This window comes from Falco biarmicus, chromosome 9 (assembly GCF_023638135.1).
Source record: "Falco biarmicus isolate bFalBia1 chromosome 9, bFalBia1.pri, whole genome shotgun sequence".
NCBI lineage: Eukaryota > Metazoa > Chordata > Aves > Falconiformes > Falconidae > Falco > Falco biarmicus.
Window position 1 is genome coordinate 29,379,548 of NC_079296.1, and position 11,302 is coordinate 29,390,849.

An 11,302-nucleotide genomic window follows, 5' to 3' on the forward strand; every position below is an offset into this window, starting at 1 on the left:
GTGGTGTTGTGTATGTAGTCAAGAGATGCATAAAAAAAAGCAATAGTGATTTAAAAGGAAAAGAAGATGAAATAGCAGTAATAGAAATAGCGTAGAGAGTGCAGTTACTTACTCCTGGTTCTTAAAATCAAAAAGCCCCATCCTAGAGCTTTGGGCAAAGTATTATGTGTATTATATGATCCAGTAGTGTTTAATCAGCACAAATTTGCCTCAGCTTTTACTACTGCTATGACTTGCATACCTCAGACTTTCTAATATTCCATTCCAAGGACTACAAGACTTCTAAGTAACTTACTTTCACCACCAGATGGTAATAGAAGGCAGTTGAGAATTTGCTTTTTTTCTAAGGAAAAAAATGTCAGTTTAATGGGTTTAGTATCTTTTATTATCTCAACTGTTCATTTAGCATAATAGAACCTTAGAATCTGATAACTAGCAATCTGCCTTAAATGGAGCACTTACTTTCTGTATACTTACACTGAAATGTTAAAAAAATGGAAAATGAGCAAAGTAGAAATGAGTTTTGCGCATGCTGCTGTTCATTCCAATACCATTTGCACCAGTGCCCTTCTTTGTATGCATTTAAATACAGTCCTATGGAATACAGGTAGCTTAGATAATTTTTTTGAAAGCTATTTTAATACAATTTAGTGAGCATCTCTTAAATGTAGAATACTTGTTTTATTAATTGCATACATATGCATGATCAGTTCATGTTTCTTTCCCATAGTTATTCAAGAATTTCTTTTATTAGGGCTTCACTTTCTAGTTAAGGAAGGCCGGTATCAGATATTGAACTATATTATGTATGCAAACTTAGAGTGAAGTAGATATTAGTGAGAGAAAATATCAGTCCTGTTGTGGGATGGTCCTTTGAATGCTAGCAGTTCTTAAATGTTAGGCCAAACAAGGAATTTAGATAACTGTAGAGAGGCTGGAGTCATCTTGATGAAGTTAGGGAGTAGATTGATAGGGACTAGGGAAATAGATGGTTCATGTGGAAATAGTTTACTGAGGAATCCTTTTTTGAGTTTGAAATAACTTGGTAATAAAGTTTTTGTAGACACTGTTTCACACATGCTTTGTGTGAAAAAACTTGAGTGGTGTTTCGTGGATGCAGTTTTACTGTTTTCTAAATGGGAAGACCTGTTAGGTCAGTCTTGCAGCTATTTCATAGGACAAACTCGTACAGTTTTCAGTAGTTACAGTGGTGGTGTTAAGACAAACAAAATTTCCACTATTTCAACTTCATGTCCCTGAAGCACGACTTAGTTCTGTAACTAAACAAAGAGGCTATATCTAATCTTTTGTGTTTATTGTTGGCTTTTTATATACTGTCTAAAATGCAAGACCTGAATTCAGCTGCTGGATAAGTAAAAGTGATAGAGCTCTGAATAAGCTTGGAGCTTCAAATCTGTATTTTTGTGTGGATTTCCAGTTGTGAGAAATTGGCAACAAGAACAATAAATGAGTTGAGAGAACTTAGTTATGTTGAGTTTCCTGTCTCTTTATTCTCCATTTCATTATGCATTCAACCACAAAAATGAAAACATGACTGAGAAGGATTGTAAGATAAATGGTTCAACTTAATCTGTCCTGTTTGATCGATAAACAATCATACTGCAAGCTGCAATACATTTGAACCACATTAACTGGCACAGTATTCACACTTCAGACATGTCCTTTTAAAAGGTGGGGCAGGAAGAGCAGTTAACAAATAGAAGTTGTCTCTGTGTGTGTGTACATGCTTGTACCTTATTGGAGCAGTTCTAACATCTGAAATCCGGGTTAGTTTCCCCCCTTCCTTATTAACCACATACACAGTGGAATTATTTGATGGAGTTCTTTGCCAGGAGCCTTCCCTAAGTGATTAGTAACTTGGGTTTTGAAGGAAAGCTAACTAAAGCTGGAGGTGGCCCAGAAAACTGGGTTGACGGATGTGATGGTGAGAAGATAATCCGTGCCTCTTTTGCTAGTGTATGTTGTCAGCAAGCAAGGATGTCTGAGCATATTTGGTCTGCAGATAGCTTCTTTGGGCGTCTGGCCTGGTGTGGGGAGTACCTAGGAAGCCAAGGTCTGCTGCTAGACCTGGAGGGGTTTAGGATTTTCTTTTTACTAATAGTTTGTAACTGCTTGAATTCATCATTGAAATACTATGGATTTAAGTATCACTTTAGATCTAATTCTGCTAATGTCTGTTAACTTTGGATGGTAGATTGTGGCTAAGGAGAAATGGGTGTCAAAAGATTTGCCAGCCAGCCATAGAGACAGAATAGCTCAGCTCAGTCTTCGTAAACTCTTACAAGCATGACCAGGATTTCTCCTCTTCTGTGTGATTGTATCAAGTTTTTCAGTGTGTCCTTTGGGGTAGGATTTGTCTTTTGTACCCTACAGTCCTGGATGAGTTGATCTGCAAGGAATCAAAGTAGTATAGCACTGAGTTTGGATTTATACAACTGAGAAGACTGCAGATCTTTGCTATTTTAAAATGTCTAAGCTAGTATGACATTTTATTTCTTACTGTCTGTGAGAATTAAGTACTGTAACTCTTACATTACTGCTTTAAAAATATTATCCTAGGCTGGTATACCAGATCCACCAAACATGTCTGAGGAATTAATCAGAATGAAAGCTAAAGAACGGCACTTTCTGGAGCAATTATTGGATGGAAAAAAACTGGAAAACTATAAAATTCCAGTACCAATCAAAGCAGAACTCAGAAAATATCAGCAGGTAACAGCTTATACTTGCATTTTGAAGGATCAATAAGTTCCAGTCTGATACAGCTTTATGGAAGGGCAGGAGTTCTTCAGGTGCTAGTTTTTTTTCAGTTGTGTGTTATGGGGTTTTTGTCTTGTTTTTAGTTGTGCAGTAGGTATCTTGAACTCCTACAAGGAAGAGCAAATTAGCACATACCAGTTACACCATTTTTCTTTTAACAATGGGGGGTTTTTTGCCCCCCTTGTCTGGATTCTGTCATTTTTCTGGGGGAACGGCCAATGCGTTTGCTTAGGCTGAGGGTGGCAGCTCACCGCTGCAAAGCCAGGCCTTATGTAGTGTTTGGCTGCTTATGTTTCTCCATTTATTCCCTTCTGCTTGGAGTTTATAGGCTGCAGTGGATGCATTTATGGTGGGAAACAAGTCATAGATTGGCAGTGATGGACAACAGAATATACAGAATTGAAGCTTAACTAGCCAAAAGCCAGTTTTTACTTCTGTGGCGTTCTGTTTTCTGATTACAGGATGGAGTGAACTGGCTGGCATTTCTCAATAAATACAAACTTCATGGCATTCTTTGTGATGACATGGGTTTAGGAAAAACCTTACAATCCATTTGCATTCTTGCGGGTGATCATTGCCTCAGGTAAGCTTAAAAAAATAATGATCTGCCTTAAAGACTTTAAGGATAGGTTTTATCTATGGTAATGACTCGGGACATAGTCCTGGGCAACCGGCTATAGGTATCTCTGCTTGAGCAGAGGGGTTGGACCAGATGACCTCCAGAGGGCCCTTCCAATCTCAACTATACTGTGGAGAAACAATTTTTTTCAAACTTGTTTTGATATTTTTAAAGGGCTCAGGAATATGCAAGAACAAAACTGGTGGACAGTGTTCCTCTTCCCTCCTTGGTGGTGTGCCCTCCTACACTCACAGGACACTGGGTGGATGAAGTGGGCAAATTTTGCTCAAAAGAATATCTTAATCCTTTGCACTATACAGGACCTCCTACTGAGAGAGCAAGGTAATGTATTTTGCAGTTATGGCTTGGGTAGAATAAAATACCACACACAGAATTTTGCAGTTTACCACTACTACTGAAGCACAGTCTGTGAGCATGGTAAAACTTGTGATGGTACCTCAGGAGGCTGAAATAATAACATATGTAAGGAACACTTTAGTTATGATATTGTATTTTTTCTTAAGGTTACAGCACCAGGTGAAAAGACACAATCTCATAGTGGCTTCATATGATGTTGTAAGAAATGACATTGACTTCTTCAGGTAAGAATTGGTTTGTTTTCTGAGGTTTTTAATAACTTAAAATTTCAAATGTCACTTAAGTCTATGTTGTTCTCTTCTAGAAATATTAAGTTTAATTACTGCATTCTTGATGAAGGCCACGTAATAAAAAATGGAAAAACAAAGCTGTCAAAAGCAGTAAAACAGCTAACTGCCAATTACAGGATAATTCTTTCTGGCACACCAATCCAGGTAACTGCTATTCTTTTTTCCTAAGGAGTTGGGTGAGTAGTGGAAAGTAAGCAAGAGATCTGTTTTGCAGTCTGTTTTTATTGTGCTTTTTAATCAGAGTTGTCTTGTTCAGAGTTTACATTGTAAAACAGCCTTTCATTGCTAAATGCTTGAAACTTTCCCTTTCCCAGTATACCCATGTATAGGGGAATGGGTGCAGGATTTGTGTTACTAATGGGGCTCAAAAGTTGGCAACGAGACCTTCTCTACCACTTGTTCTTTAGTAGCAGGCAGGGAAGGTGAAAGAGCATTTCCTTATGTCTCCAGTGAAATCAGCAAGAAACTCAGCTCTGAGAACTCCAGATTTTGGGGTTTGTCCTGGTGACTTGTCTGTGGAGTATCTAGTCTCATCCAGAACTAAGACCAGTGGTGTCTCCTGGGTTTTGTTGTCCAGAACTCAAGGTGTGCCTTAAGACATCAGACACAGTGGAAAGTCCATTTATATGTTAAAGTGCATGTACAGGTCTTTCTGTAATTTTGTTTGATGAAAGAGCCACCGTGTTCCAGGAGCTCAAAATTACGTTGGAGTGTTACGTTTGTTGTGTTTTATAGGTGGTGTTAAATATGTATGGAAATGTTTCTAGTAACTTGTGACAATTAATTACTCTTGAAAATAACTTAACAAATGTTTCTTTTGTGTTCAGAACAACGTCTTAGAGTTGTGGTCATTGTTTGACTTCCTTATGCCAGGATTTTTGGGTACTGAACGCCAGTTTGCAGCTCGTTATGGCAAACCAATATTGGCAAGTAGAGATGCCCGAAGCTCTAGTCGAGAACAAGAGGCTGGTAAGGATTAAAGGTTAAATCTTGGTTTTCTTACTTTGAACTGCTAATGAAAAGAGAAAGTGCTGCCAGTTTCAGCTAAGAGTTTGGTGGGGTCTGGATGTTTTGAATTCCCCCCTGCCCACCCCCTGCCATAATACTGCTTCCATTGCCTTCACTAGGGGTTCTCGCAATGGAAGCACTGCACCGCCAAGTTCTGCCATTCCTGCTAAGGAGAATGAAAGAGGATGTACTGCAAGATCTTCCACCTAAAATTATTCAAGATTATTACTGTATTCTCAGTCCTCTACAGGTATGCTTAAAAAGTGGCTGGAAGCTTTTTTTTTTTCCCCCCCAGCACAATTTAAGACCACAGTGGAACCACTTCTGCATTCCTGGGTCAATCTGATACCAGGTCTGATGTTCTCTGGGACCATAGGACTAAAATGTTTTTCTAGTATGTTTGAAAACTAGTTTCAGTCCAGTTGCAGTGGAATATTTATTTAGTTTAATTTCTGGTATCGTTCTACAAAAACATTATCTAGGCATGTGCACGTTTTTTGGAAGAATACTTTCCAAGCTGAAAGAAAATAATTTGCAAGAGATTTCACTGCTAATATTGATCTTGTGCTACATATAAAATAGCTTTCTTTATTTTTGATAATTCAGAACTAATTCTAAAAATGACTTTGTCTTATTTCTGTTGGGGAAAACTTACTCATTCTCTCCTCTGGGGCCTGGTCTACAGGTTCAGCTTTATGAAGATTTTGCCAAGTCTCGTGCCAAATGTGATATTGATGAAACTGTTTCATCAATTTCATTGAATGAAGAAACTGAAAAACCAAAGCTTAAAGCTACAGGTCATGTATTTCAGGTAAGATTTCTTCAGTAATTTTTACTACTCGATTAGTTTATTTCTGGCAACTGTATTTCTGGGTTTAATAAAAATGAAAGTCAAAATAGTTAACTTGTTGGTGACCATCTAAGTAAGATATTTAGATTTTGGATCAGATTGACTGGAATGTGATATATAGCTATATTATGTCTAAATTATGGTTTGTGTCTTGAGTCATATAAACTATCTTAAATTGTTCAGTGTGTTCTGTTCAACTGGTGTTCAGCTATTTGTAGATCTTGGATACTACTCTCAATTAAAAACTGATTATCAAAAGTGTAAAACCTCAAAACAAGAGGGAACTAATTTTGATCTCATCAGTTGTTACCCTACAAAATTAAGATTCCAAGACATGAACAAAAAAGTTTCCTTAAGGTTAGATCTGAAGTTATGAAGGTTCATAACGTTATGAAGGTTTTACAGAATCCAGATTAAGTCTTGGCTACATGGAAACAATAATGCTCAAAGGCTCTGCACAGCTCCCAAACCTGTGTGCTATATCCCACACTTCTATGAAAGTGTGGGAAATGGTAGGTTTTGTACTGTTCCTGCAACAGGAACCAAGATCGTTATGCACGGATACAGTTTGAAATCCAGGTTTTCTTAATACAAATGTGCAACTCTATTTTAATGGAAGTATACCCTACAGTCCAAATTGTGGAGTGTGGCTGAGTGGCAGCTACACCTCTTTTGTTCAGTCTTTTTCTGTAACTACACTGTTGCTAACCATTTCTTTGAACTTAATTTCCTCAATAATTAAAGGCATTGCAATACTTGAGGAAGCTATGCAACCACCCAGCGTTAGTGTTAACAACCCAACATCCAGAATACAAAAGAATTACAGAGCAACTTGCAGCTCATAATTCATCCCTTCGAGATATCCAACATGCACCTAAGCTGTCAGCTTTAAAACAAGTAAGTAGACTTGCATGTTGTGCCTTAAATTTCCTAAATGCATCTCTATTGATGCTACAGTTTAGAAAGTTTCATTTTAAGACTTCATCAGTATGAAACCTGATCTTAAAACACTAGTTAAGAAGTAAATGAAATAGACTACAAGGGTTTTTTTAGGCATATGCCCTATTTTTCCTATTAATTCAAGGGGGTAGGGGGGAGGCACAACCTTGCTTCAAGGTGATGAGGATTACATACTTTTTGCTGCCTTGTCAAAAACCTTGCTTGTATTCTGTTTTGTACTCTGTCTCTCTTGTTACAGAAGAACTTTTCTCCTAATAATTAGGAGAAATACACAGGAGCCTGTTAGCTTGATTAAATATGGAATGCAATCCTAACTTTAGCTAAAGCAAAATTAAGAAATTTACTGTTCTATTGACTCTCAATTTTTTCAGTTTGACAGTGAAACCTAACTTTGCATTATGACATTTAAGCGATGTGTCACTTACAGACTTCCCTCTATAGTTTGTTTCTCTTATTTCTACTTTTGGTAGTCCATCAATGTAAGTATTGACATGAGATCTACTGTCATTTGATGATACACTTTAATAATCTTTTACTTCAAGCTGCTGCTAGACTGTGGTTTGGGGAACGGTGGATCTTCAGAAAGCGGTACGGAAGCAGTTGTGGCCCAGCACAGAGTACTCATCTTCTGTCAACTTAAAAGCATGCTTGATATAGTGGAGCATGACCTTCTCAGACCTCAGTTACCTTCAGTTACTTATTTACGATTAGATGGCAGCATACCTGCTGGTCAAAGGCATTCCATTGTTTCACGGTAAGCATATCCCCTCGTAATCAATATGAAGCCAACTGTAACAAACTGTATTATTTATAAGGTACAAAATTATTTTGTCTGCCTCAGAGCAGTTGAGGTTCATAAATTCATTATTTAAATGAGATTTCCCACCCTTAAACTTTTTGTTTTGTATGCAGGTTTAATAATGACCCATCTATAGATGTTCTTTTGCTCACCACTCACGTTGGTGGATTGGGACTTAACTTAACAGGGGCTGACACAGTAGTGTTTGTGGAACATGACTGGAACCCAATGAGAGACCTGCAAGCCATGGATCGGGCACATCGCATTGGGCAGGTGAAAAACTTCATTTCCCTTAAGCTTGTTCCCTGGCTGAACTCCTGTTTCTTTGAATTTGGATAAAGTTGTAGCGTATAATAAGTGACATCTGGGGGTTTCCACCAAGCTTCCATTCATGCTATTTTCTTGCATATATGCCAGAGGTTGAAGTGTGTGCTGTCTTGCCCTATCACCAACTCTGTACACCTCTCTTCTGTACTTCCTGAGCTGCTGAGGTGAGGGCAGGGCAGAATCACCTTTCAGTGGAGGAAGAGACACGACTGAGACACGGAACTGAAGGGAAGCCCCACAGGGTTGTCCTTCTCTGATGCCTGGACAAGGAAAGAGTGATTGCTGTTAGTCTCCCTCTACAGCTGTAAAAAGCAGTGAATTCTTAACTTCCTGAGTACAGATGCAATTGCAGGTGCCTCTGCTATATGCTGGTGTAATCTCATTCTTTTTGTCTAACATCAGACTTACCAAGTACAATTACCGAAGGATAACTCCAAGCCAAACTGCTTCCAGACTGTCCATGATGAGTACTAGAAGGTTATGCTTTTTATCTAAGTGTGCTTTTCTTTTTCAGAAACGTGTTGTTAATGTGTATCGCCTGATAACCAGGGGAACTCTGGAGGAGAAGATCATGGGTCTTCAAAAGTTCAAAATGAATATTGCAAATACAGTGATCAGCCAAGAAAACGCAAGCCTACAGAGCATGGGAACAGAACAGCTTCTTGATCTGTTCACCCTTGACAAGGTAAAGAACCGTTTTTACAAATACCTACCAAAAATAGAGTAACTTTAGGGAGAAGTTTTTCTTTAAAATGTAAAATTTAACCATAGTGACACTTGGAGTTGGAATGATGGATAGACAGCTCTCTGAAAAACAGGAAATGGTATCTCCCCAAAAGAATCATCAGACTTGGAAGAATTTCATGTAGTCCTGAAAACGTTATTCTGTATATTAATTGTTTTTTTGTTGTTGGTTTTTTTTGGGTGAAGGATGGAAAAACTGAAAAAGCAGATACCTCTACCTCTTCTGGGAAAGCATCAATGAAATCAGTACTCGAAAACCTTGGAGAACTATGGGATCAAGAACAGTATGACACTGAATACAGTCTTGAAAACTTTATGCATTCATTGAAGTAACCATCATATATTCATAATACAACTGCTGCTAGTTCACTTATTTTTCTGCTGATATTCAGCAAACTTCAAAGCATATATAGTGAACCTTTAGCTAAATATGTAAATAAACTTATTGAAAGAAGAATCTCCTAAAGATTGGCACTGAGTAGTGTCACCTGTTTCACTGGGGAGTTACTCTGTCTTAAACGTTTGCACTGTATAAAAGAACTTTAAACGTAAACATTGTGAGGTGGTTTGAATTTTACTTGTTCTGAACAGCTGCAAATTCTTACTTGGTAGAAGAATAAAACAAAGCAAGTTTTTACATATGTTAAGTGTTACTTCTGTTTGAAGTTAAGTCCACCATTATTTCTTTCTGTATCTATAATAGTTTTGTACAGTTGTTTCAGTGAGTACTTCAGGTTGTTCAGTGTACATTTTTCTTTTAAACATGACTTGCTTTTATGGTGTATTAAAAAACTATTTTCAACTTAAACTTTCATTCAGATCATTTCAGGACTTGTATCACCAGAGGCAAAGCCTAGAAGCCTTGAAATTATTGAATAATTAAATGGCACTAGGTATGTGCACCCACCTTTGTATATTGAGTATAAATATATTATGCTCTTCAGTCTTTTGACACCATCTTGAGAGAACAGCTGACTTGAACTTTTTAAAGTAATGAGCTATATTAAATACAGGTAATGGTCTATTTGAGGCCATGTTTGCATCCTGTTAGCAGGGGTGTACTTTTTTAATTTATCTATAAGGCTAGAATATAGCCGCTTTGAGAGATGCATGTATTCATTATGTTTCAATCCTATATATTTTTTGTAACTAAAAGAGGAAATTAAATATACAGACAGATGTTTTCCAGAAGTAGATTTTACACTGTCTAGGATTCTAAAATCCATGCTAAAGTGACTGTTTACTAAACTGATGCATGATTTAAAGCTTCTTAAAGGAATAGGGAGGATTTTTTTCTTTAGGAGAAAGCATATATAGAAATACCTACATTCAGTTTGAGGGAATTGAATAGTTGAAATTGTGTAATGAAGATAGTAAAGGACTTTTAATAGCAGTGAGTGAGAATAATATGGCTGTATGTTATGCAGCTTTTTATAAAAGGGAGGCAGTAGTAAAAGTGTGTTTCTAGGTGTGCATATGTACCAGTATATGCACTTTTTATAAATATTAAATTATAGATAACTTACAGCAGTTGTCTGAATACATAGAATATATGTATAAATATAAAACCTAAGGTTTGTAGCTTGCTGTGTGCTTAAGCATCAGAGCTTAAAAACCACCAGAGACCTCAACTATGTAAAATAAGATTGTTTTAGAACAATATATATAAATCAAGACTGTTCTGCAGCATTGGAAATGAATTAATGTCACATTTCAGTAGTTATGAACTGCCATATTGTAACTAAATTAGCATTCCATGGAAATAAACAGAACTGGGAATATATGACTTGTATGTTGCCTATGTCCATGATAAGGTTTTCTTCTGTAGAGAAGACTTCTTCACTGTAGCTGACTAGGTAAATAAATGAGGCTTTTGGAAATTTCAGCTGGATTACTAGTATTATATTAGTTCACCTCTGTGTTCATACATAGGATATTTGTTGTGCTTTCAACTGCCTCTGTGTTCATACATAGAATACTTGTTGTGCTTTCAACTGATGATCTAACTGGGGGGAGAGACAAGATGGGGCTTGGTGTCCTGTTTGCAGAGAAGTTATAATGCTGGAATACTGGGTACTTTAAGATAACTTGTTGCAGTAATCTGGTGGTAGTGGCCAAGAACAACAAGATATTCAAAGAAATCTCTTATTTACTTATAAAACACTGCATATGTTATGCTTCAAGAGGCTTATCAGTTACAGTGGTAGGATGCTGCTTGGCTCCTGTTGGAAAAGAAATACGCAGCAAAGGACTGCTTTAAACCAGTTGTTTATCACACTGAGTTTGCTGTGCAACCATAATACTCCTAGTTGTGGCTCTCTTGGATATGACATTAAAAGGTCCTGCACCTGGAAGACAGGGGGAACAGAATTTAGAATAGTTGTTTCAAGATTATTATATGTACTGAGTGATCTTAAGTGTTCTGTAAATTAATACTTCCAAAATGGAAACCAGCAGGAACACTGCATGAAGTATATAAAAACCATTTTTAGTTGCCTTAATATTTAACTAAGAGCTTTTCTACATTTTTCTCCAAGTTAGCAGAC

At 37.2% G+C, this 11,302-nt stretch overlaps 1 protein-coding gene across 3 annotated transcripts in view; it reads left to right on the top strand.

The window, feature by feature from the left end:
• Positions 1 to 10,539, top strand: part of BTAF1 (B-TFIID TATA-box binding protein associated factor 1) — a 47,337-nt gene extending 36,798 nt beyond the window's left edge. For all 3 annotated transcript variants that reach the window (XM_056351324.1, XM_056351326.1, XM_056351325.1), the window contains 13 exons: positions 2,581 to 2,733; positions 3,243 to 3,364; positions 3,575 to 3,742; positions 3,925 to 4,002; positions 4,083 to 4,212; positions 4,896 to 5,037; positions 5,196 to 5,326; positions 5,762 to 5,887; positions 6,671 to 6,823; positions 7,429 to 7,640; positions 7,799 to 7,958; positions 8,527 to 8,697; positions 8,943 to 10,539. In XM_056351324.1, coding sequence (XP_056207299.1) covers positions 2,581 to 2,733; positions 3,243 to 3,364; positions 3,575 to 3,742; positions 3,925 to 4,002; positions 4,083 to 4,212; positions 4,896 to 5,037; positions 5,196 to 5,326; positions 5,762 to 5,887; positions 6,671 to 6,823; positions 7,429 to 7,640; positions 7,799 to 7,958; positions 8,527 to 8,697; positions 8,943 to 9,089 — 1,893 coding nt within the window. In that variant the 3' untranslated portion in view covers positions 9,090 to 10,539. The remainder of the gene's footprint in view (positions 1 to 2,580; positions 2,734 to 3,242; positions 3,365 to 3,574; positions 3,743 to 3,924; positions 4,003 to 4,082; positions 4,213 to 4,895; positions 5,038 to 5,195; positions 5,327 to 5,761; positions 5,888 to 6,670; positions 6,824 to 7,428; positions 7,641 to 7,798; positions 7,959 to 8,526; positions 8,698 to 8,942) is intronic.
• Positions 10,540 to 11,302: the final 763 nt, after the last annotated feature.